Source organism: Paroedura picta, chromosome 1 (assembly GCF_049243985.1).
Source record: "Paroedura picta isolate Pp20150507F chromosome 1, Ppicta_v3.0, whole genome shotgun sequence".
Classification (NCBI taxonomy): domain Eukaryota; kingdom Metazoa; phylum Chordata; class Lepidosauria; order Squamata; family Gekkonidae; genus Paroedura; species Paroedura picta.
In genome coordinates, this window is record NC_135369.1 from 18,220,081 (window position 1) to 18,246,421 (window position 26,341).

At 47.7% G+C, this 26,341-nt stretch overlaps 1 protein-coding gene across 3 annotated transcripts in view; it reads right to left on the reverse strand.

Moving 5' to 3' along the window:
* Positions 1 to 1,875: 1,875 nt before the first annotated feature.
* The window catches only part of SLC3A2 (solute carrier family 3 member 2), a 34,567-nt gene continuing 10,101 nt past the window's right edge, over positions 1,876 to 26,341 (reverse strand). Inside the window, exons 1-10 of one of the 3 annotated variants that reach the window (XM_077324323.1) lie at positions 22,338 to 22,574; positions 21,112 to 21,570; positions 17,631 to 17,804; positions 17,394 to 17,494; positions 15,346 to 15,417; positions 14,421 to 14,485; positions 12,772 to 12,961; positions 12,367 to 12,498; positions 10,328 to 10,453; positions 1,876 to 2,713 (exon numbers count right to left, since the gene is read on the reverse strand). In XM_077324323.1, coding sequence (XP_077180438.1) covers positions 2,366 to 2,713; positions 10,328 to 10,453; positions 12,367 to 12,498; positions 12,772 to 12,961; positions 14,421 to 14,485; positions 15,346 to 15,417; positions 17,394 to 17,494; positions 17,631 to 17,804; positions 21,112 to 21,562 — 1,659 coding nt within the window. In that variant the 5' untranslated portion in view covers positions 21,563 to 21,570; positions 22,338 to 22,574 and the 3' untranslated portion in view covers positions 1,876 to 2,365. Of the gene's footprint in view, positions 2,714 to 8,306; positions 8,637 to 10,327; positions 10,454 to 12,366; positions 12,499 to 12,771; positions 12,962 to 14,420; positions 14,486 to 15,345; positions 15,418 to 17,393; positions 17,495 to 17,630; positions 17,805 to 21,111; positions 21,571 to 22,337; positions 22,587 to 26,341 lie in introns of those variants that run through there. The other 2 variants (XM_077324331.1, XM_077324327.1) reach the window with 2 other exon arrangements.

The window sequence follows — 26,341 nt, forward strand, 5'->3', positions numbered from 1 at the left end:
CTTATTTTGAAGGGATGTTTAAACATTACCATAGCAATCAGAGAGCGTTAGGGCAGAGGTTGAGAGTAGAGGAGTAAACTACCCCCCCCCACCAGGCCTCAGTAAAAGGCAGTGAGTAAAAGGCAGTGAGTGGTCCCCGGTGATAAAGCAGTGGGGACCACTGCTATAAAGCATTTGCTGGCAGGGGCTCATGGGAATTGTAGTCCATGGACATCTGGAGGACCACAGGTTGACTACCCCTGCTATAACAGAAGCAATGCACTGTTAAGCCTACAATCCTATGCACTAAGGTAGTAGAAAGCCCTACTGGATACTTCTGAGTAAATACTTGATTGCATGGGACATGGTTGTTACTGAGGTGTCCTCACCGTGACCTTTAAACAAAAATAAGCAAGCACTGGTCAGTAGTACTCAAGTGGCTACTATGTAAATGGTGTTAAGTAGGCTAATGCATTTGGGAGCAATTAGGGGGAACAAATCACCAAGCGCAGATGGGATATCAATAGAGCTATTCCAAGACACAGAATGCCAACAAATATGGAATGCAAAACAATGAGCCACAGACTGAAAGCACTCAATCTGCATTCCAGTTTCCCCAAAAAGGAAACATCAATAATAGCAGCAACTTTTGAACCGCTTGATTGATTTTTCAGGCGAGTAAAGTGAAAGACTTATACCATGCATGGAATGAGAAATGCAGTTGCTCAAACTGGATTCAGAAAAGGAAGAGGCACTAGAGATCATATTGCAAATTTATATGGGTTACTGAAACATACGGTTAAGGCCTAAAGAGAGGTGACATCTGATCTCAGAAACCTCTCCACCTGCATTTGCATCTGCCAAATAACTCCCTCTTGGGGGAAATTACATCTTGACCTCCCCAATCCCAGGACAGAGTTTTTCTGGGCAATATTAAGAGATTAATTTATTCAAAAAATTTTTAAATGTAAATCAGTTTTTAGATTGCATTATAATGCGATCCACATTGAGTCACTACCGGCAAGCAGAAAGTGCCAAAGCAGGATTATAGCTAAACATCAAGAAGACAAAAATACGGACTGCTGAGGAATCACACAGCTTTAAGCTTGACAAAGAAATCAAAATTGTTCAAGATTTGCTGTTTCTTGACCCCACCTGTAAAGGAATCAGGCAGGTTACCAAGTCTACCACACTCTTTCAGGTAGTGCCACAAATCCCTGCAGGGTTTTTTAAGGTTTTCCTTTTCATATGTGGAAAGTTTTCGTCCTAGCATAGCTGGCGTGCCTCCAGTTGTCAAAAGAATCCAGATTCTCAAGGTGGCACCCAATTCTTTGCTCCATCCCGGATTGCATGCTGCTGCAGCAGGATCATAGAAGATACACAGATCTGTCATCCATCAGTCCAGACCAGAAAACAGCCCAGCCATCCTTAGAGGCACTTCTCCAGCATGCCCTCCCTCCTGTTTAGGAAAGGCTAAGGAGGCAACCGGCAGAGCCTCTTGTGGCGCAGAGTGGTAAGGCAGCGACATGCTGTCTGAAGCTGTCTGTCCATGAGGTTGGGAGTTCGATCCCAGCAGCCGGCTCAAGGTTAATTCAGCCTTCCATCCTTCTGAGGTCAGTAAAATGAGTACCCAGCTTGCTGGGGGGTAAATGGTAATGACTGGGGAAGGCACTGGCAAACCACCCCGTATTCAGTCTGCCATGAAAACGCTGGAGGGCATCACCCCAAGGCTCAGACATGACTCGATGCTTGCACAGGGGATACCTTTGCCTTTAAGGAGGCAACCATAACCCCACTACAAGCTCAAAACAGGGAGGGGGAGAGAGATAATGCACAGAGAAAGCCTACATTGTTTTTTTGAGGGGGGGGGGAAGAAAGACAACCGAAAGTCAGAAACACAAAGATAAAAAGTTTATTAATTTACTCAGTGTCACTCTACGACACTTTTGGGAAAGAGGGGTAAACACACACACAAACAGAGACCGGTATTCCATAAAGTACACAGCCCTGGAAGGGTAAAGTTCGTGAACTGGATAAACACCAAGCTGCTATCATCACCCCCTCCCCGGGCCAGGGACATGTGACACTCACAAAAATAACCAAGGAATTGATCCCCAAATGATCTCCACTGACCTTCCCGACTCTCAATCACTCAAACAAGCACACATCAGTAGTATTACTTTAGAATGACACATTATATTAAGAGAGCATCTTTCCCCCCACATATTGGCCATCCGAGGAATGTACAAAACAACAGGGGGGGGGGAGAGAAAAGACAGTTAAACTCAGACTGATTGTTGCTGAAGCGATATCCTTTTAAGATCTCAGGACTGCCCCACTAGAATTCTGCTCCCCTCTCCCAAAACAGGCTGTGGCTTATGTCAGACTAGGCAACGTAGGGGAAACTGAGCAACAGCCCTTCGGTGGGACCCAAACTGAGCTCTGTCAAGCTGAGTTGCTGTTTCAGCTCCCGATGTGGGAAGGTGCTGAGCTCCAACGTGACTTCCGGAGGCAGCAGGTGGTGCTTGAGGGAGACGGTGGTGGGTGTGGAATCGAAATTGAGCACTACAAGGTAACGCCGGTTCTGATCCCACACACGTAGGTATGCAAAGACGCTCGGGGCGGAAGAGCTGGCCGTCCAGAAATCGCCGTGAAGGAGGGAGCGCTCTTTCCCACGTAGCTCACTCAAGTCCCGGAAGAGGTTCAAAATGGAAGACTCATCCCCGGTCTGTGACTGTGAGCAGAGAAATAAGGGGGGGGGGGGAAGAGAGCCATTCAGGTAAATGTCTAGAACAGGCTTTCTCAACCAGGGTTTCGTGAAACCCTGGGGTTTCTTGATGGCCCTGGAAGGGTTTCCCAAATGGGTGGGAGTTGATTAATTTTTGATATATATTTTAAAATGTGTTAAACATTTATTGAGTGATATGGGGATGTCAGCCTGCCATGCCTTCCCAAAACGGCCAGGGATGGGCCTGGGGGTGGTGGGGGTGGGAAGGGGAGGGACCACAGGAGAGCATGTCCACAGCTATGCTTCCCCAACTATATTCTGCATGACTGTGCCAATTCTGGGGTTTCTCAAAGCCTGAAGAATGTTTCAAGGGTTTCTCAATGGTCAAAAAGCTGAGACTGTTCTAGAATGTTCCAGCAGAGCAGTTTCTAAGGCAGGAAGGCCCAAGCCCCATCCAGTATACCATCTTCAATATCTCTGACAAAAGGTGGGGTGTATTAATGTAATAAACAGCTTGACACCAGATCCTGGGCACAAGCAAGAAATGGCTCTCCAAGAGCAGGCTGGCAAGTGTCCTTAAGAATGACATTTGTTTTTTTTTTTTTAATTCAGTTTTTATTGTTATTTGTTCTTATAAAAAGCATTTACAGAAAAGCAAAAAACAAAAACAGAAAAGTAAAAAACAGAGAAAGCGACCAGCTGATAAGTGTCATCAATACACGTATATCATACTTGATGTAGTCTGATATTATCTCAAGAGATATATAGTCAGTTCCCATTACATATTGGTCCTACTCTAACAGTTACTGCTGTCTTTCTTAAGAAAGTCCAAATAATCACTCCACTGTTCATCATATTCTTTCGGAGATCTCTTCTTAACCATGTTGGTGAGTCTTGCCATTTTTGCTAAGTCCGCTAATTTATCAAGCCATGTAGAAATAGTTGGAGTCTCAGTCGCCTTCCAGTGCTTCGCCCACACCAACCGTGCCGCCGTAGTTGCATGGAAGAAGAAGATTCTAGAAGAAGTAGGTAAAGCACTTGGGTGGAAGCTTAGCAGCATAGATTCAGGCTTCATTGGGTATCGCATTTTAAATATTTCCTGTAACACCATATGTATTTTAACCCAATACTTTTTTGCTTTTTCACAATTCCACCACATGTGATAAAAAGAACCTACTGCTTTATGACATTTCCAACATTTATTATCAAACCTATCTGAGATTTTTGCAATGACCTTTGGAGTAATATACCATCTATAAAACATCTTATACCAATTTTCCCTTAAAATTTGGCTGTTAGTTTGTTTAGGAATTTTGGTCCAAACTCGCTCCCATTCCTCCATACCAATTATGGAGCCCAGGTTTTGCATCCATTTAATCATACAATTCTTTACTTGTTCTGACTCAGTCTCGTATTTCAAAAGAAGTTTATAGATCTGGCCCTGTAGGTGTGGTTTTTTGAGCAATAACATGTTTTCAAAATCACTAAGAGGTGAGTTTTTGTCCACTCGAATCTCAAAGTCTGTTTTTAGTCTGGCTTTCAGTTGGTTATACTCCATCCATCGTAGCTCATATCCTTCTTTGTTTAATTCTTGCAGACTCTTGAGCTCACCTGTTCTCGTTAACAAGTCCTTGTACATTGGGCATGTTATTCTTCTTTGCTGTTGTCTGGAAAAATACGCCTCTATTGGCGATTTCAGTAAATATGATGAGGAGCAAAGTCTTGTTTTGTATTTATTCCAGATCTTTAGTAGGGATCTTGTCCAAAAGCTGACCTTGGGTTTTTCCTTTCCTTTTGTTTTCAAAGAGGGCCAGAGCATTTCATGGAAGCTTTGCTTACTATCTGCCTTTTCCAACACCAAATCTCTTGTCATTGGATCAATTATCCAGTCTGCCACTGCTGTCAGTGTTGCCGCATGTAGGTATAATTTTAGATTTGGAACGCCCTGTCCCCCTCTCTTCTTGTCATCTTGTAGAATTCTAAAGGCAATTCTTGGCCTCTTATAGTTCCAAATGAACTTATTTATTTCAGACTGCCATTTATTTACCACAGAGTCATTAATATCTATTGGCAGAGTTTGAAAGAGGAAGTTAAATTTTGGTAATATTGACATTTTTACTGTGGCCATTCTTGCTGACCACGAAAGGTTCAGGCTGTTCCACTTCTTAATGTCCTGTTGGATTTGTGACCAGAGCTCCCCGTAGTTGTTAGCAAACAAGGTATCAGAGCGATTTCCAATTTGTACTCCTAGATATTTGACCTTTTTAGGGTTGATCTCACACCTTAGTGCCCTTTTGACTATCTCTATGTTCAAGTCTGATATGCCAAATAGCATAATCTTGGTTTTAGAGAGATTTATCTTGTATCCAGAGTGTTTCCCAAAGGTGTTTATCTCTTCAAACAACAATTCTAAAGTGGTGCTTGGATTGGTTAATACACAAACAACATCATCAGCATAGCTTTTAAGTTTAAATTCTTCTCCCGCAATCATAAGTCCCGAGAGCTTTGCGTTTGCTCGAATTTTACGAGCTAGTGACTCCAATACCAGGTTAAATAGTAGGGGGGATAGCGGGCATCCTTGTCTAGTTCCCTTCCCAATTTGAATAGGGTCTTTAGTTAACATTCCATTAACCAAGATTCTTGCCTCTTGTTTTGAGTATACATGCTTGATTAGGTTCCAAAAATTGTCCCCACATTTTAGTTGGGTAAGCGTGGCCAGTAGGAACTTCCATTGCACCTTGTCAAAAGCTTTTTCAGCGTCCAAAAACACAAAAGCCGCTTGAATTCCTTTGGTGCGGACCACCTCCATTGCATTAAGGACAAATCTGACGTTGTTTTTCATGTACCTTTTGGGCATGAATCCTGTTTGGTCTGGATGGATGATTTCATTAAGGCATTTCTTCAGTCTTTCTGCTAAAGCCTTTGCAAAAATTTTGTAGTCCACATTAAGTAGTGATATTGGTCTATAAGCATTTGGTGATAGTGAGTCCATACCTTCTTTATGTATGAGTGTTATCGACGCTTGCTGCCACGATTTGGGGAGTGATTTTCCAGAATTGTCCACTACCTCATTCACCATCTGTGTCAGGACTGGTAGTAATATATGATTTAATTTCTTATAATAAGTTGCGGAGAGTCCATCTGGGCCTGGGGCCTTATTTAATTTCATAGCTGTTACCGCTTCGGCCAGTTCCTGAGCTGAGAATCTCTGATTTAATATCTTTCGTTGCTCATCTGTGAAGGTTAAGGATGGGGTACCTCCAAGATATTCCATGCTGTCAGGTATGGTTTCTTCGTCTGTTTGGTATAGCTTTTGGAAAAAGTTTGAGAGACATTGTTGTATTTCCTGATCTGTACGAAAGTGTTTGTCTCCATATTTAAGGCTGGATATAACACTTTTGTTATGATTTCTTTTTAGTTTATATGCCAGCCATCTTCCAGGTTTATCAGCATGTTCAAAATTCTTTTGTTTTATCCAATCCAGTTTTTTCCTCATATCTTCGGTTTCCAGTGCATCTCTTTTTAGTCTTAAGAGCGTTATTTGTTTGGCTGTCTTCTTAGACAGATGGGCTTGGTGCTGGATTTCTAATTGTCTGATTGACCAGACAATTTCGTTCAGCTCTTTTTCTTTCTTTTTCCTTTTGGCGGTGTTCAGGCTTATCAATCTTCCTCTTATGTACGCTTTACTCGTATCCCAGACCGTGGATAATGGAATCTCTTTTGTGCAGTTAAGTTTGAAAAATTCTTTTAAGTCAGCTTCGCACAGATTCAAATTCTCTTTGTCTTCTAGGATGTATTCATTCATTCTCCATCTTCGCATACCAGCTCTGCAGAAGGAAAATTCTGCCCATATTGGGTTGTGATCTGCAAAGGTGTTGGGGAGAATTTCCATATTTGTCACTTTTGGTAATAACGATTTTGAGCACCAGCATTGGTCTATTCTGGAATATGAGGAGTGTCGAGAGGAATAGAAGGTATACTGTTTGCTTTTGGGGTGGAGTTCTCTCCAGAGATCTATTAATGAATTGAGATGGATATTGCGTTTGGCCGATTTCGGAAAATGTGCTCCCTGTCGGTTATGTGATTTGTCCAACGATGGGTTCATTACCGCATTAAAGTCTCCGATTATGATCCACTGTTCAGTAATAGTTTCTGTGTGCTTCTGAAAGAATTCTTCAAAAAACTTATCCTTCGCATTGTTGGGAGCATATAAGTTTGTCAATGTATATTTCTGACCATCTGGTAGTTGTATTTCAAGTGTCAAAAATCGGCCGTCATTATCTTGGATTTTCTGCTCAACCTTAATGTTGGGGTTTGCAATGTAAGTAATCACCCCTCTTTTTTTCACTGTGGCAGAGGCTGCAAATTCTCTTCCTAGTTTTCTTGTTGACAATATATTTAGATTTTTTTTCCTCACATGTGTTTCCTGTATACAGTAGATATCTGCTCTCAATTTTTTCAGTTGATTGAAGAATTTGGTGCGTTTGGCCGGTGAATTCAAGCCATTAGCGTTTACGGATAGCACCTTTAGCTTCTCCATTTTTCCGTGTTGGGGCGGTTGCTCCTTGTTCTGCTTGAGAAGGGGTGGCTTGTGTTCCCGTTGCTTGTGTTAGGTAGGATGATCTATCGTCACAGAGTTGAACTAATCGACGCGTAGTTTCCGCTCTTGTTGGGGAGGTCCTAGGTGATCCTGCCCCTGAAGTGCCTTGAGATAAGCTGTCAGCAAGCTCTTGAGCCTGTTGGAGCGTTCGGATAGTTTTTCTTCCCAATGGTAATATCACTTCCAGGGCGAATGGGATTCTCCAAAAGTATCTTATCTCTTTGGCAATTAGGATCTGTCTCAAAAAATGAAATTGTGCTCTTTTCCGTAGTGTGTCTGCTGGCAGATCTTGAAAGATTTGTATTTCTTGGCCTGCCAATTTCAATGGCGTCTCCCGATGCTTTTGGAACAAGTTATTTCTTACTACTTTGCTATCAAAACTTACAAGAATATCTCTTGGTTGTTTCTTGCGTACGGCAGCCTTTGAGTATACTCTATATACTTTGTCAATCCGGATTTCTTCCTCCTCCAGGTACTCTTCAAGGCTTTCGGTAATTTCCTTCCTCAGGTCTGTTTTCCCAAATTCTTCCGATACGCCTTTAAATTTCACGTTCCTGGCTTTAGATTCTACTTCCAGGACTTCAAACTTGTCATCTGCTACTTTTTCCCGCTCCTGCTGATTATCTTCCACGCGTTGGATTCTCGCTTGGTGTGTTACCAGCTGGTTTATGTTTTTGCCTACTACTTTCTCCAGACCATCAATTCTGTCTGAAAGTTCTTTCTTAATGTCTTGCACCTCCTTATCAACCTTTTTAACTGCTTCTAGTATTTCTGAATTAGCCTTACATAATAGGCGGTACATCTGTGCATTGGTTAGGTTTTCAATATCACTTTCCTTCTCTTCTGCTTCTGTTCCCCCAATCTGTTTCTTTTTTTTTTCTGCTTCTGCCTCCTTTCTTGCTTCAGCCATCTCCTTTTTCCTCTTCCAAAAATTGGTTATAGTGACTTCTGATTTAGGGGATCTGATTTGCTTTGGGCGAGGTCTTAATCTGTCTGTCATCAAAAAAAATTTTTTTTGTTTTGTTTTGCTCAAAACCAACACTATAGTTTGACTTTATGACCGCTTTCACAATGCCAGTACAGTAATTAGAGTTTTAAATACAGAGTTATAGATTAATATATGTTGCTATTACTTCTTCAACTTTAGGTGCTTGCTTTATCACCTTACAGTAATCATTGAACCAATACTCTAACAGAATAACAACCTGAACATTCACACTCTCTGTTAATCTATTATCTGTGCAATACTAATTTTTTATGTCAATATAATAGGCCTAGATTGTTGATTTCTTCCAACCTGGTTGGTGGGGCTGACTCTCTCTTTAGATCCTGCAGATAACAGAACAAAACAACAAAAAAGCATAGGAGGAAAGGGGGGGGGATAAGGGGGGATAGAAAGATATGTCCTTCCAGAATCAGCTATAGCTCCAAAAATAACTTGTAGAGGGGTGTTGAAATTTTTTTTTTTTTTAAAAAAAAGAAGAGCCGTTGTAGAAATAATAACCACAAATAAGCAGGAGCTTTGTCTCAGAACAAAAGCCAAAAAGTGTTACAAAAGGTGAGGGGGGGCCAGGGCTATAAAAATATCAATAGGAGTGTATATAGAAAATGTCCCCCCCCCCAAAAAAAAAAGAAAAAATAAAAAGCCACCAGGAGAGAGGGAAAAAAAAAGAAAAAAGCAGAATCGGCAAATTATAATCCACTCAGACAGGCGCAGGTTAGACGTCTAAAATGGGTCCTTCCTCCATTGCAATCTTCGTTAACTCCACTGCGTAGATCCACCGCAAATCCCAAACAGGCGTCTCGCGAGAGTTGAAAAGCCTGGTAGTTATCAACCAAGCGATCTCCGTGAATTGTAAACAATCCCTGCCGCTTTCTCTGTCGGTAAGGATTTAAGCTTTTCCTTCTCTCTGTTCTGCCCCGTGAATTTCGCTAATTTCCCTCCCGTCTGTGAAGAGCATTTCCATGCAAATTGATTAGATGAGGGGGGAGGGAGGGAGTGTTGGGCTAATGCCTAGCTTTGAAGTAATAGAGCAGACAGAGAAACTCACAGTCTTTATGCTAATGATTCCGTTCCGTTCCTTTTGTCAGTCGAGAGGTGGAGGGAGTCGGCAGGAGAGATGCAGAGTTTCATACAGCTGGTCGTCTCAAGCTTAAAGATTCACTTTCAGTTTTGGCTAACGGCTGGCTACTGTCCGGGCCTCTGACACAAACTGCGGAGATCCGGAGAAATTGTTCTCCACGGATCTGTAGGACCCTCTGGGTGCCGTTCCCGGCTCCCGGGGCGACCACGAGCAAGGTTTGCGCACCTCGCTCAAGTCTGACAGGAGTTGCTGCCCCTGCCCCTCAGTTAGGTCTGAGAGACCATAAGATATGGTCTGCTACAGTGCCATCTTTCCGAAGCTCTGTCGACATTTGTTAATATATGTCATGCCCTGCTTGTCAGATTCACAGGGACTCTTGGCTTGCAGATGTCTGGACAAAAGAGGTCTCTGGTTGGATTCAACATAGTCATTCTAATAAAATTGGCAAGCCTCTATAGTCTAACCACCCTTTCAGTTGCAACCACCCTATTGCTTGCATTTTGGCACAAAAAATCCAGGTGTAATTTTTACTGGGGAACAGTGACTGATTCAGAGATGCAACAGGCAGCCTCCCAATCTACAGAGTTTAGTTTTAGCCCAGACTTCTCTATAGGAGCCCAAGGCAGCATCCATGTTTCTCCTTCCTCTATTTTATCCTCACGACAACCGAGGGAGATGACTGGTCTAAAATTACTGAGTGAGTTTCATGGCAGGCTGGGAATTTTAACCCAAATATTGGTCTGCCTTCCCTGATGGAAGAGGATTTTTTTTTTGGGGGGGGGGAGGCTTCTGGGATTGCTGTTTGCACACACACACTTCTTTCTTCACACAGGCAATGAGCAGCCCAAGCCATTTTACCCTCTCCCCTGCCTCCCCTTGAATCTTAACAGCTCAATCGTCTCCCCTGCCCCCCTGCAACTCACGGCTCCAGCTCACCTGGACAGTGATGTTGCTCTCTGCAACATTTCGTGCTAGTTCCCCACTGCTCAGCTGCGGATCTTTGGAGAATCCAAAGTTTTCGGTATTGTCCCACTGCATGTGAACGAGTGAGGACTTTGCGGGCTGGAAAGAAGAAGCTGCCGGTTACAGCATGCCACGTGCCAACCACAATACAGCCCCAAAACAAGTGAAAAACCCACATACACACGCACCTCAAAGCAGCACGCATACCCCAGACCAAAATCTAAAGTACAGAGATTAGGTAGCATTTGACCAGTTTGCCATTCAGATCTCGTTGTAACCTGTGATTTCTTGCAAGAACGGTTGAAGTTTTGACGTTTTTGTAAGAAAGTGGGGAGGGAAGAAGGGAAGGCGCAGGGCTCTTTGAGCATGTCTGAAATATTGATTTACTGGAGACGGTGCCCCTTTGGTGCTTCTCCCTCCTCCCCTCACACATTGATACAGCTTTTACTAGCGGTAGCTGGTACTCCAGGTATTAATGTTTTGCAAGAGGTACAATGGCTTGTAGCTTTGAACTGTGCAGCTTGAGTTTATGAGGTTTTCTTTCTTGGGGGGACCCCCTCAAACTTTCTGACAAGGAGCTCCTTCTACATTCTCATTTCCCTAGATTGCATGTTCTAATAGCTCCGGGGTGGGGTGGGGGGAGAGCTGCCCCTTTTCCATGTGTGCTTTGCTCCCTCTAGTGGTTGGTTTGATATTACACCTCGGTATGTCCAGTTTAGATCTGCCTGACATACAGTGGTGTAATATTGAAGTAACCACAACAGCAAGGAAAATGTATGCAGAAAAGAAAAAAAGCAACCCAAAATAATAGGGACAAACAAGCAAGGAAAATTACAACATGGAAAACCCAAAGATCTGGGGTGACAGTAAATTAAAAAAAGAGGAAATTAACGGCAGCTGTAAAGATGGAAGACTCTTTGGACATTATATTTCTACAAGTTTCAAAAAGCAACGTCAGCAGAAGGCCTTGGCTTCGATGCCCTGTTTTGGCCATCTGGAGAAACCTGTTGGCCAGTGTGTGAAACAGGATGTTGGACTAGATGGACTACTGGTCTTATCCAGCAGGGCTCTTGTTATGTTCTTACCAGGGGAAGGCCTCAGCATCTCTGCCCTGTTAGTGGCCCTCTGAAGGAACTGGCTGGCCCCTGTGTGAGGCAGGAGGCTGGACTAGGTAAACTCTCAATGGTCTGATTCAGCAGGGTTCCTCTTATATTTGCTCATCTATGATGACTAGAAATTCCACCTCCCACTCTGGTTCTCCAAGTTTGTAACATTCCAAAACATTCTGTTACTACTGCAAAGACACCTTTATCATGTCTCTTGCTGTCACTTGCTTTTTGGATTTTGTTGTTATTACAAATTTGTTTTAATTTTCATTTTTTTTAAAATTCCTTTGTTGACTTGGGAAGGCATTACTGAAAAGATTGTGTGTGTGCATGCACATTCGCGCACAGAGACGCATGTGGGGGTATTATGTGTCACCTAGTTGCTTCCCACTTACACATCCCCCCCCCCAGAGACAAGCCTCTACATTCAAAGAACGAAAAGGATTTTTTTGTCTTTTCTCCACGTAGAACGTGGCACGCTGAGAATCACAGCTTTCATTTTGGAACGGCATCTTCACACTCCTTGGGGCTTCAGCAAAAACAAATGGGCAGGAGGTGCGAGAATGCCAGGCCAAAACAAAATGATCCCTCAGTGCAGGGGTAGTCAACCTGTGGTCCTCCAGATGTCCATGGTCTACAATTCCCATGAGCCCCTGCCAGCTTTTGCTGGCAGGGGCTCATGGGAATTGTAGTCCATGGACATCTGGAGGACCACAGGTTGACTACCCCTGCCTCAGTGCATAGAATCATAGAGTTGGAAGAGTTCCCCAGGGTCAAATAGTGCAACCCACTGCAAAATGCAGGAAATTCAGAACTACCTGACTTCCTGCACAGCACACAAAGTCACCTTTGGCCACATGCACACGCATACACGCCCCAAAGCCCTTTTCTACTCAGCCAGCTTACCCATACTGGCAAGTCCCGCAGTCCGATCTCATCGCCGAAGTCAGTGAAGGGAGTCCCCGGAAGTGTGTAGACCAGCATATGGTACAAGCGGAGAAGGTGTTCACCAATGAGCCCGACCTCAGTTCTCCCCACCTGCAAAAGGACAGCCGCCAGTTTTAAAAACAACCACCCAAGAACAGGCAAGCAGATATGAGATTCCTTGCAAGCAGCATTAAGGGACAGCTGTGAGGATGGAGGGGGGCAGGGAGTGGCAGCTCCCCCCACATCTGCTGCCCAGAGGGTGAAGTTAGGCACAGAAAGCTGCCATTCTTCAGGGACAAGGAGGGCAAGGGTTGAATCCCACCCACCACGGAAGGATTTTCTCTCCCCCGCCACCCACCCCAGCCTGGAGGGCCTGTGACTCACACTCCAACTGGGCCACTTCTCCCCTGCAGCTTGGATGTAGCTATCGATCCAGTGGGCCGAGGCGTCGCCTTTCCCGTCCTTGCCCAACCCCACCAGGTACTGGCTGGTCAGCAGGTCCACCGCCTTGGTCTCGTTGAGGAGGGAGAAAATGCTCCAGGGGTCCTGCTTGTGAGTCGCTGCAATCAGCACCCTGCAGGATTAAGAACATGCAATGGGCGGGTCAAACAGCTGCAGGCTTCACTGACGGCAGGGGGTAGTTTGGGGACGGGGGAGGAAGGGCAGCATAATTTGTTACAAAAAAAGCTCTTCTAATATCTGAAAGAGCCTCTTGTGGCGCAGAGTGGTAAGGCAGCCGTCTGAAAGCTTTGCCCATGAGGCTGGGAGTTCAGTCCCAGCAGCTGGCTCAAGGTTGACTCAGCCTTCCATCCTTCCGAGGTCGGTAAAATGAGTACCCAGATTGCTGGGGGGTAAACGGTAATGACTGGGGAAGGCACTGGCAAACCACCCTGTATTGAGTCTGCCAAGAAAACGCTAGAGGGCGTCACCCCAAGGGTCAGACATGACTCGGTGCTTGCACAGGGGATACCTTTACCTTTACCTAATATCTGAAAGCTCCATTTAGCTATCGTGGCTCATGGCTGTCGAAAGAACTTTGCTCCTCCATGAATTCCTTTCCAGTTAATCCAGTGGCCATCGCCCACATTTTAAGGAGAGTGAGACATGTTTCGTCCACATGGTGGCTAGCTGTACGTGGTGAAATCTTTGAAGCCTTACAACAAAACAAAATCAGAGTCCAGTGACACCTTTAAGACCAACAACGATTTATTCAAGGTGTGAGCTTTCGAATGCAAGCACTCTTCCTCAGACTATGAACTCAGAAAGCTCAATCAAAAGCTCACGCCTTGAATAAATCTGGTCTTAAAAATGCCACTGGACTCTGATTTTGTTTTGCTGCGTTGCTTCAGACCAACACGGTTACCCACTTGAATCTATCTTTGTAGCCTTGTCAGCGCAAAACTTCATGACGCTGCCTTACACCGAATCAGCAGAGCAGGGAAACAGAGAGGGCGAATCAGTCCCAAACTATCTGCGAGTGAGACCCAAGGGGCAGGTTGCAGGCGAAGAAAAAAAGATCCAGAGATGTGAGATCCTAGAAAGACTTTTTATTCAAAACAAGAATGAGCCAAGCTCCAGACTTTTCACTGCCTGAAGGAGTCTCAGAGAGGCCTTCCCTTCCTCTCCCCACAACAGACAACCTTCTGAGGTAGGCAGAGCTGAGAGAACTCTGAGGGAACTGCTCTGCAAGAACAGTTCTAACAAGACTGTAACTGGCCCAAGGTTGCCTAGCTGGCTGCATGTGTAGGAGCAGGGAATCAAACCCAGCTCGCCAGGTAAGAAGCCACCAGGTGAGAATCTTAACCACTACATCCAAAACAACAGCACCATAGAGTGACTAACAAGATTTTCTGGGTAGAAGCCTTCAAGCGTCAAAGCTTTCTTTGTCAACAAACCTGACCAAGGGCGCTTGGACTCTCAAAAGCTTATATCCCGAATTTCCTAAGGTGCTCCTGGACTACCCTGCTGCAGACCATAACCACTACCCTCTGAAACTGCCCAGGAGGTGGAAAGTTACAAGGTGGGGAACCTACCTGGAATAGTCGTCAACAGCATATATCTCAGTCAGGTTCTTCCATGTAATTAAGAGCTGGGTCTCCTGCGAAGATATGAGGAAGCCAGAGGTCAGGAAAAAACGTGTACCTGGCCCCAGCCTTTCTAAACTTTTTTTTACCACTGAGAACCCCCTGAAACATTCTTCAGGCTTCAAGAACCCCCAGAAGTGGGGCGATTGTGCAGAATATGGTTGGGAAACATAGCTGTGGACACACCCGCCTAGGAGCCTTCCCGTTCCCACCCCCTCCAGGCCCATCACTGGCCGTTCTGGGAGGAAGGACAAGTCGAGAAGACCATATATGTTCATGTCATCCAATAAATCCGGGGTAGTCAAACTGTGGCCCTCCAGCTGTCCATGGACTACAATTCCCAGGAGTCCCTGCCAGCGAATGCTGGCAGGGGGCTCCTGGGAATTGTAGTCCATGGACATCTGGAGGGCCGCAGTTTGACTACCCCTGCAATAAATGTTCAAAAACATTTAAAAACATTAAAATTAACTCCCACCCATTTTCACCCAAAAGCCTAGCTGGCTGCATGTGTAGGAGCAGGGAATCAAACCCAACTCGCCAGGTAAGAAGCCGCCAGGTGAGAATCTTAACCACTACATTCAAAACAACAGCACCATAGAGTGACTAACATTCAGGAAACCCGTTCCAGAGCCATCAAGAAATCCCAGGGTTTCATGAAACTCTGGTTGAGAAAGCCTGCAATGTATACTCACCCTACACACACACACACACACACACACACACCAAAAGGACAAGCACCAACATATGTAATGAAATAACTTGACATCGGGGTGCTTAAGAGCTTCACTACAAGCCCCCCTGCCCCACCCCAAGCCCATGAAGAATCCTCAAGGGAGCAGAGAGACACAGGAGCTGGGGTGGGCTCACCACGTACATTGAGCATGTGCTCGACACTTCCGATCTGGATCCCGGCCACGCCTGCCTTCAGCCAGTAGTTGATTGCCGCCTGGAAGAGAACAAATGCAGGACCAGGCAAGACGTTAGTCCTCAGCGCCCCACCAGGAATCCTTACTTCAGTTGCACAGGGAGGACTGTTCTGCAGCAAATTATTTCTGTTGGGTGTTAGAAATTAAGGCCAACGGCAGCAGGGTCGGAGGTGAGGCAGCTGTCAGAGCCAAGGAGGTTTGGGGAGGGGCCTCTGCTGCTGACCCCACATGCACACACCTCCCCAGTCACCCATCTTGGGTGAGCCAGTTTGGTGTAGTGGTTAGGAGTGCGGACTTCTAATCTGGTGTGCCAGGTTCGATTCTGTGCTCCCCCACATGCAGCCAGCTGGGTGACCTTGGGCTCGCCACGGCATTGATAAAACTGTTCTGACCGGGCAGTGATATCAGGGCTCTCCCAGCCTCACCCACCCCACAGGGTGTCTGTTGTGGGGAGAGGAATGGGAAGGCGACTGTAAGCCGCTTTGAGCCTCCTTCGGGTAGGGAAAGGCGGCATATAAGAACCCACTCTTCTTCTTCTTCTTCTTCTTTACCTAGAATCATTGAGGAGGGGGCATGTGAGTGCCGGGCGGTGACTGGCCTCCTAGTGGCCATGCTAGAAGTGCTCCCAGCTGCTTATGCCTTCAGCTGACTAGGCCCTTAAGCTGGGTGGGAAGAAAAGGCCCCAGTCAGCTGTTTGGTGGGGATTTAAGAAATATCTGCGATATTCCCACGTGAATTGCGTGTGTGACCCAGCAAGTTTACTGCTGTTCTACAGAGAAATTAAAAGGCCTTTTGTCACTTTCCATATGATTTTTTTAGCATGTGATTCATGAGTAATTCCTTTGTACAAATTAATAAAGCATGTTATTAAGATAAGGCTTAGAAAGAGAAATACTTAGAATAGCTTCAACGAATTTTCACCCAAAAGCCATTTTGTGTTATTTTCATAGAATCATAGAGTTGGAAGGGATCTCCAGGGTCATCTAGTCCAACCCGCTGCACAACGCAGGAAATTCACAACTACCTGCCCGCCCATGGTGACCCCAATTTCATGCCCAAGTGATCCCCCCCATGACCACCAAAAATCTCCAGAATCCAGCCTGGCCTGGAATTCACCTACCATCCTACAGTGGCGCTCAGCAATTCCCTGAGTATGCAAGGAATGGCCACAACAGGCAAACACTGGCACATCCCTTCCTGCCCACCCACTCACCTTCTGCCTAATTGTTATTTAAATTCTACTCTGAATTTATATCAGATGCTGTACACTGCCCAGAGCCAGGTTACCAAGATGGGTGGTATAAAATTTTACTTAATAAATAAATAAATACAGGCAACCAGGCCTGGGAGGGCAAGACACAAAGATGCCCAGAGAAAGATGCCCAGACAGGGGGGAGCATGCAAATGTGGATGGATAGCAAGTGGTCCTTGGGGGGGGAGGGGAGTATGTTGTTTGGGAAATGGTGGCCCCAGGGCATTCTTAGCCCATGGCCCACCAAAGCCTGGAACTAGAAATTAATCACCAAGTGCAAAAAAAGACCACCACACGACCAATATTTTCCAGGTTTAGGTAGAAGAAGAAGAGCTGTTCTTTCCCCCGCTGCTTTTCTCTACCCGAAGGAGTCTCAAAGTGGCTTACAATTGCATTTCCTTCCTCTCCCCACAACAGACACCCCTGTGAGGTAGGAGAGGCTGAGAAAGCTCTGACAGAACTGCTCTGAGAGAACAGCTTAAAGATGGTAGCCGTGTTGATCTGAAGCAGCAGAACAATTTTTTGTTGGTCTTAAAGGTGCTACTGGACTCTGTGAGAACAGCTTCTAACAGGACTGTGACTGGCCCAAGGTCATCCCAGCTGGCTGCATGTGGAGGAAGAGTGGGGAATCAAGCCTGGTTCTCCAGATTAGAGGCTGCCACTCTTAACCACGACACCACTCCATTGAACCCAAAAAACATTGACATTTCCCGATATTCCCGACTCCCAGGAGCCTCCACTCACCTCCATTTTGTCCTGGAAGTCACTGCTGGCAAGAATCTCTGGGCTGAACCAAGGGGACTGGCTTTTATAGTTGGGTGTCAAATCCAAGACTACTTTGAGGCCTAGAAAAGAGGAGAAGCACACCCCATGTCAGGTTATCACCTCCTGGAAGCACTGCAGAATCGTGCCAGCATCCCAGCTCCAAGAGGAGCCCTCCCTTGCCACCAAGCCCCCCCTCCCCCCGCAATGGAGCCTTACCCTTCTTCTTCGCAGCCTGAAGAACCTCCTGGAACTCCGTCACCGTGCCAAACTTGGGGTCGATGGCTTCAAGGTTTGTCCCGGCCAGGTCATCTTTCACATTGACGTGGAGAGGCCCGATTACCAGCCCTTTCACCTTGAGAGAGCTTAAATAATCCATCCGATTCTTCAGGCCTATAGGGAGAGAGGGAGGACAGTCGAAAGGGGTCAATGCCAGGTTTCTCGTACAGCTGATTCCATAGGCCAGGAACGAGGCCAAGGATCCGGGACCGAAATCGAAATTCGCCATCGATAACCGATTGCCTAGTTTCGTCCCTATCTCTGATAGCAGCACAGACGCTCAGCTTGCAAGGTTATCATGTAAGCGAACACAATGAATATTGAAATGTAAAGCACTCTTCAAAACCAGGCCAGATCTGTTTGCAAAGGAGGACAGCACAGCTTCTTACAGCACCCCAAATTTTCCACTACTGGGCCTTCCTACCCATCATCACAGCATTCTTGCTCATCAATTATTTTGATTAGGGTTGGTGTTAGGGTTGATCGTCAGGCGACAAATCAGTTCCCTTGAAGAAAATGGCTGTTTTGCAGGGTGGACGCTATGGCAGGGGTAGTCATGGGCAGGGGCTCATGGGAATTGTAGTCCATGAACCTCTGGAGGACCACAGGTTGACTACCCCTGTGCTATGGTATTACGGCCTGCCAAAGCCCCTCCCTTCCCCTAGCCCCTCCGTCCCCTGGATCTGCCCCCAGGATATCTCCAGATATTTCCAAAACCCTGAGTTGGCAACCATAGCTGTCCCCCTGCAAAAGTCTTTTCAGTGGCTTTCAGTCGGCAAATCAGGGAAAGCCAAAATGATCTGTATATGAATAAAATGAATAAAAACCAACATTAAAAAAAATTTAAACCATCTTTGGCTTTAAGAATGTTTACAGGACACCACAGGTACAATCTTCCCTCACCTCCCACACAAGAAATCTTCCCTTCTCTTCAGCACACCCTCGCATGTAACTAGGAAGAGGCATTCCTCCTTTCGATCTCACACGCAGGAGGGAATGCCCCATTCAGTTCTAGGCCTGCATGCCGGCATTATCTAAATTTAAAGAAGCATTCTGTCTATGAGAGCAGGCAGAACGCCTCTGTTCACAGACCTGGTTCCAATCCAGCCGAAAGAATGGCTATGAGTACTTTCATTAATACTGCCTGTATATTCTGAATGTTCTTAAATGTTTTCTGTAAACCGCCCAGAACCGTAGGGAAGGGCGGTATAAAAATCTAACTAACTAACTAACCACAGTAGAAGCTACCCTGAAAGATGGTGTCAGATCAGGGAAATCCACAATTATTTGAACACTAATAAAACCAACATTAAAAAAAAATTAAAGCCAGCCTCGGTTTTAAAATGTTTATAGGATATAGCACAGGGGCAGTCAAACTGCGGCCCTCCAGATGTCCATGGACTGCAATTTCCATGAGCCCCTGCCAGCATACGCTGGCAGGGGCTCATGGGAATTGCAGTCCATGGACATCTGGAGGACCGCAGTTTGACTACCCCTGATATAGCAGGTACAATCATCCCTCTTGCAAGAGGCAAAGGGGAAGACTGTGTTCAGTGGTAGGGCTTCTGGAGTTCTGGTCCCACTGCTGGACCTCCTGATAGCACCTGGGAACAGAGATGGGCTTCTCTTATGTTCTTCTAGGGCCAATTCTAGGGTTGTTGGGCTCTTCTCGACTGCCAACATAGTGGGGAAGACAGGCTGGCCAGTTCCATGCTGAAGGGCTCCCAAAGATCTGGAGGGGGAGCCTTCACTCTTGCTTCCATGAGTACCTTTCTTTGCCCACTGCGGACACAGTGCTGCACACCGCTTTCCCCCGCCACTAGCTAGTTTGGGGCTCACTGAAGAATCTCCCCTCTTGCCTGTGGAAAAAGCTACAAGTGCGAAGGACAGCAATCTCCTACCGAAGGCCATTTTGGCAACTCAGTGCAAGCAAGGCCTAGGACCCCCAGCTCAAGTTTCTAGCCCTCAAGACTGCATAAATAGGCTCGAAACATGGACAATGTTTCAGAAAGCAAGAGCAAGGAGCTTGCTCAGGACAATAAAGCCTCGGTGATTTTATTCCCATTTCTTGTTTTAGTGTCCCCTTCCCAGGTTTGGGGACGGATCTGAGCTTCCTGTTTTAACTGCCCGAAAGTCCAAAGAAGGTATGTTATGGGCTTTACAATCCCAGGAGATCTTTGACAGCCCAAAGAAGGTATGTTATGGGCTTTACAATCCCAGGAGATCCTTCCAAGATTCTCAGACTAAATGCAGCTGTTAAGACAAAAAAGTGCTTGGTCAGGGCAGGCCTTTTACTGGGAGAGGATGGGAAAAGCCCACGGTCCCTGCAAATTCAACCACGTGGGGAACAGAGGAGGGAGGAGGGAGGAGAAGCAGATCAAAGGGCCAGAGAGGAAGGAACAGGAGCTTTTACCCAGCAGGCTCCGAGCTGAGTCAGTATGCGGCTGACGTCAGGGCCTGATGAAACAAAGGCCGGCCCTTGCGCAGAGCGGGAAGTGAGAGCTGGTTGGAACCGGCTGGCCTGGGGAAAGTCTGCCTGGCAGCATTCCCTTCACACCCGCTTGGTGGAGGGAGGGGGGAGACAGAGGAGGCAGGCAGCTGCTGATCACATGGCCCCGTAACACTGCTGAGGACAGGGGAAAAAGGGCAAAGGGAGAGGGGCTGCTCCTGATCTGGCTCGGAGGCTGTGCTGGACCCATAACCCTTCCCTTCTCAGAACTTCAGAGCACCTAGGGCAGGAGGGGCCAATTGTGGCTGTCTCGATGCCCATGGACTACAATTACCATGAGCCCCTGCCACCGTGGCAGGGGCTCATGGTAATTGTAGTCCACAGACATTGGGAGAGCTGCAGTTTGTCCACCCCTGCCCCCAGGGTCTGTTTTAAAAGGGGGAGGGGATTTGAGGAAGCCAGAAGGCAACTCTTGAAGGTAGCACCCTCAGGCCTTCCTGACAAAGAATGTCTCTTCTGACGAAGGGTGCTTGCACCCGAAAGCTCACGCCTTGAATAAATCTCTGTTGGTCTTAAAGGTGCTCCTGGACTCTGATTTTATTGTACCTCAGAGGCCTTGGTTAGAGCAGGTCAGTTTCTTCTTGCTCATCCTGGCGGGATCCCCACCCCACCCAGGCCGCCCAGGTCCAAGGCAAGGGGCACCAGCCAGCAGGGTCCGAGTGGAGGGCAGAAGGGAGCCATGACTCTGGGCGAATTAAGCCCAAGGGGAAAGGGTGTGCTTTGTTAGGGCCATCTGCCATTTATTACTGCAGAAAGAGTCAGGTGAGGGAGAAGTCAGAAACCCCCGTTGCCAGTTCAGTTCAGGGAAGGGCCGTAGAGCCCAGTGGTTAGGGCAGAGAAAACCCGGGATCCCCTTCCTGCTCCGGGCCACTCGCTCACCCTTCCCCTCCGCACTCAGGGGCGCTTGCTCACCTGCCAGGTCCCCCTTGCCGTCAGCGTCGGAGTCCTGGAAGCTCTCGGTGGGCTGGACGCGGTAGATGCCCCCTTTCTGCCACCAATCCTGCTGGGGCAGGTCCTTGCAGCGGGGCGCCTGGACGATGATGACGATGGCCCCCGCCAGCATGCCCAGCCAGCCCAGCCAGAAGAGGATCAGGAGCGCCCAGCGGGTGCGCACCCAGCCGGGGGTGCCGGCCACCTGCAGCAGCTCTTCCTTGGACAGGCCGGTGAACTTGGCGGCCAGCTCGGCCTCCTCCTCCTCCTCGGCCACCTTCACCTTCACCACCCCATTCTTCTCGCCCAGGCTGCCGGGGGAGCCAGCCAGGGGCGGGGAGGCATTCATGGGCTGCTTCTCCGTATCCAAGTCGCTCAGCTCCACGTCCTTCAGGTCCAGTTCGGTGTCCTGAGGCACCCCTTGGGAAGACATGGTGCCGCCTGGGAGGAAACGGGACAGGAGGTTGCCCGGGGGTGGGAGACAGAGCCTGTGTGGCCCCCCGGGCACTCAAGACAGATGGGCCTTCCCCCCTCCCCGTGGCCCCTGCCAGCGCTTAAGTGAATCAAACCCCTTGGCTGCTAAGAAAGTGCCGAAACCATCTTTCCCTGGCCACTGGGTCACCAAAGTCAAGAGGTACGATGTTAAGCCCTAGAGCAGGGGTAGACAACCTGGGGTCCTCCAGATGTTCATGGACTACAATTCCCATGAGCCCCTGCCAGCGTTGGCAGGGGCTCATGGGAATTGTAGTCCATGAACATCTGGAGGACCCCAGGTTGACTACCTCTGCCCTAGAGCACAGTGGGGTCTAATGCCACAGGTTCCACCCCCCAAGGCAGCCATTTTCTTCACATACAGGAGATCAGCTGTAAAGCCGGGAGGTGTCCAGGCTCCACCTGGAGGTTGGTAACCCGACAAATCTAACCCCCCTGTCTTTTTAAAGTCAAATGTCCTGGCGCGCAGGGTGCATCCCTCCGCTTTTAAGCCTCCTCTTTCCACGTCGAGCGCTTCCTGCATACAAAACTACCCTGACTCACCACCTGCCCACGCATCACCGGCTCCTCTAAACCCGCAAGTTCTCCATTCACACATTAGCCCAAACCCGCGTTCGATCTTGAAAAGAGGGAGAGGAGGTCGTTTTCTCCCGGCAACGGGTCCCCTTCTCCCAGGGGTCACATCCGACCCACATCACAAGTCTGGAGCCCCTTACCCTCTTCGACGCGAACAGAGTAGAGGGGACGTGTACTCGGAACGTGTGAAATGGAAAGCGGGGGGATGTCTCCACGTGTCTCCGCAACGCCGCGTCGCCTTCTGCCGGTAACTAGTGCGATCCGGCACGGCGCCTCGCTCGCTTCGTTTCACCTGTAATCCGGTTCGAGCCGATTTGAGCGGCGCTCGCCGGCCGGCAGCTCATGTAGGGCAGCTTTCTCCGCCCCGCTCCGCCCCTTCGGCTCCCTCCGGCGCCCGGCTTAAGGAGGAACGGAGCGCGTTACCTCGCCTTACCCTGCCGGGCCGAGCGCCGAAGAGCACAAAAAACCCCACGGGACAAAACGGCCTTTCTTGGCCGGCCTAAAAAGCCGCCCGATCCGGTTTGCAGCCTGCATCAACCGGTCTTTCGTCTCTCACCAGGAAGCTCGAAAGCAAGCGTCCGAATGGAGAGCCCTCCCTGGCTTGTTCTAGAGCTAGACTGCTTCTGCACATGAAGGTTCTGGCTTTCGCAGCGGATAAAAACCCCTGAGGACACATTTTACTACACTGGCCATCTGTTTTCAGCAGCAGACAGCCTGGCTCCTCTGGAAACACGCGGGAATGGTGCCGATCTTCCTCTGTCCTTCCATTCCCCATTTGTGGTCAGAGGTAGACTGCTTCTGGGCATGGGGGCTTCTCCTCAGTTGGCAGGCACGAGTATGGATCTGTCTGTTCCATTTCCAGATCATAGAATCATCGAGTTGGAAGGGACCTCCAAGGTCATCTAAGGTCATCTAGTCCAACCAAGTGCAGAATTGTCTTTTCCCCCCCGCCACATCTTATTTAATATGGGTTTTTATGTGTGTGCAATTGTTTATTTCTGTATAGGTTTTTATTTGGGGTTTTTAAATGTTTTAAATCACCTCGAGTTCCATGCCCATATGATCAGCAGTAGTTACACCACCCCTTTTTGCAGCAATTAGTTCCATAAATTAAGGACGCATATTATTACGTTCTCCCCCACCCCCAAATTCCTGAGACGGATGGAGACATTTCGGTGCCAGGGGCAGAAAACACAAACGACAATTTCAAGAGTCAGCTCCTGATAATTAACACACGGCACAAAGAAAATACAGAGTTGCCAACCTCCAGGTGGGGCCTGGAGATCTTACAACGGATTTCTAGACCGTGGAGATCCGTTCCCCTGGAGAAAATGGAGGGTAACCTATGGCATTATACCTTCTTCTCACCAACCCGTGCCCTCCTCAGGTCCCACCCACCTCAAATCGCCAGGAATTTCCCCGCCTGGAGCTGGCAACCCTGAGGGAAAACAAGGGTGCTTATCTTGATGATTATATTGTTGTTATGTTGCGCAGCATACAAGCTGCGGGGCAGCCAGCTTTTCATTTCCCCAGTGCAAAACAAAAACTGGGCCAGCCCTGCCATCACCCATTCACTTCCCTGGGCAGCTGCCATCAAGTTCTGCAACGAACAGGCGGGCGAAGAAGCTCCTTTGTTCTCACCCTTTGGGATTTCATCATTCAGTCTACTTTATGGCAACTATTGTTACCCTTCCCCCCACCCGGCCAAAGGAAAGCTGCTGACATTTCAGAAAGATAAATCAGGAAAAAGCAGTAAAAATAAAATGACATGTACAGACATCTGGACATCCAACGGCCCCTTCCCCCAAAACAACCAGAACCAAAATAAGAAGCCTAAAAGGACAACATTAAATGAGAAAATCCAGATGCGTTGGTCTTAAAGGTGCTATTGGACTCGATTCTTCACATTACCTGCTACTACTGATACTTTTTTGAGACATGCCTGGAGATTTGGGGGTGGACTGTGGGGGGGAGGACAGGTTTTGGTGAGGGGAGGGACTTCAGTAGGACATAATGTCCTAGAGTTAGGGTTGCCACTTGCCAGGTCTCCCCTGGTGGTGGATGGGGGGACAGAGTTGTTAGATCCAGGATGGGAAACTCCTGGAGATTTGGGGATGGAGCCTGGGGAGGACGGGGACCTTGCTGGGGCACAATGTTATATAGAATCACCCTCCAAAGCACCCGTTTTCTCCAAGGGACCTGATCTCTGTAGCATGGAGATCAGTGGTAATCCCAGGAGATCAACCACCAACATCTGGAGATTCAGCCCTAGACAAAAGCTGCATGCAGCAACACAGGATGGTACAATCCTGAGGCGGTAGAGGAAATCCTAAACTCAGATCCCCGCTTAGCCTTAATGCCCTTTTTAATTTCAGTCTCCTCCTCCATCACAACACCAGAGACCTGATGGGTGGATCCATCTGTCCAGCAGCCATGTTGGAATTCAAAGGATACGAGTAGGTAGGCAGGACAGAAGGAGACGGATAGACCAGAGAACAGTTTGATCCAGTTATCAAATGTAGGTCTAGTTCTCCCAGAACAACATATCTGCTTGCAGCTGCAGGCCACAAGTGGGGCTCAGAAGGCTAATCCTAAAACTCCTTAAAACCCCCTCTACCTAGAAAGCTAGCATCTCAGGAAGAAGGTACTCGCTTAGCCTTCTTCCTGACACTTTAGTTGTCTATGTGCAGTGATTTCTTTTTTCTTTTGCATATGGAGGAAACATGTGAGGCCCATAGTCACAATTAAGGAAACTACGTAATAGTGCCATCCTCAGTGGAGACACACTGTTTCATTGAAAGCAATGGGTTTAGAATGGTGTACTTCTGCTTAGGATAGGGTTACCAGCTCCCAGGGGGGTCTGGAGATCAGTTAACTAGTAGAAAATGGCAGCTTCATAGTGGCGGACTCTAAGGCAATATACCCTGACTCTTCTCAGGGCTCCAATTTTCTGGGATTTCCCAACCCAGAGTTGGCAACCAAGCTGGGCCCACACACTCCATCCTGCACAAAATCAGCAGCTTTGTACTGTAGCCTGCCCAGTGCTTGGCAACTCTCAGGCTTACAGTCCCGGGCAGGCAGCAAAACCAGAAACCTGATTGAACCACCCAGACCCACCCCATGCAGGGCTGCATCTGACTTGGCAAGGCACCAAGTGTGCGCTTTGCTTTGCCGGCCAGCTTGGCTCCAGCGGATGTGAATTCTGCTGGGCAAGGCAAAAAAGGGAAACCAGTCAGCCAATCTGACCTTACCTCCTTAAGCTGCACTGCCTGACTCAGCAAAAATCGCACAAGCTCCAGGCTCTGGGAGCCCTCCTCCTCCCCCCTCTCCCAGTTTTCACACAAGGCTGTAAACAATTCCCAGACAAGCAAAGGCTAAAACCTAGACTTCCACGCCACCCCTGCCCCTCGTGCCCAAGTAGATTTTGCCCTCTCTGTCCAAACAGCCAGCCATGGACCTCAGCCACTGCTTTGCCTGGGGGGGGGGAGCACACCTCCCCCAGGCCTGTGAGGTTTGGGCATTGGTGGAAGTTTGGGAGAACAGACTGGGTAAGGAGAAGGGAGTCTGGCCCTGCCTCCAGCTGTTTGCATTCGAAAACAAAGCCGACAATCCTCTTTAAAAATCGCATCTGGAAACAATGTCCACACGGAACAATGTTGACGTTCCTTAGGATGGTTTTTTGAACCACTCAGAAGGCACTGGCTGTTGAGCAACTTTCAAAAGAAAGTACACATTCTGATTAGGATCCTTCCGTGCAAAACACATCTACTTGTAAAAACACATCTACATGTGGGAAGATCACAGTCTGACGAAGGGTGCTTGCACTCGACAGCTCATGCCTTGGATAAATCTTTGTTGGCCTTAAAGGTGCTACTGGACTCTGATTTTATTGTGCTACTTCAGACCAACACGGCTACTCATTTGAATCTACATTTACTTGGGAGTAAGTGGCTGGTTTCCATAACAGAGGCATTACAGCCATGTTCCACGCTCTAGCTTAGAGGCCAGAGCATACTATTATACCCCTCGGACTGTCATGAATGTAGGACGGCTTCCAGCCTGAGATGATTCTCCACCGTGCACTCACGGCCTCTACAAATGCAGGGACCCTCACAGCAGCAACAGAGAATCCACCCTGGGTGAT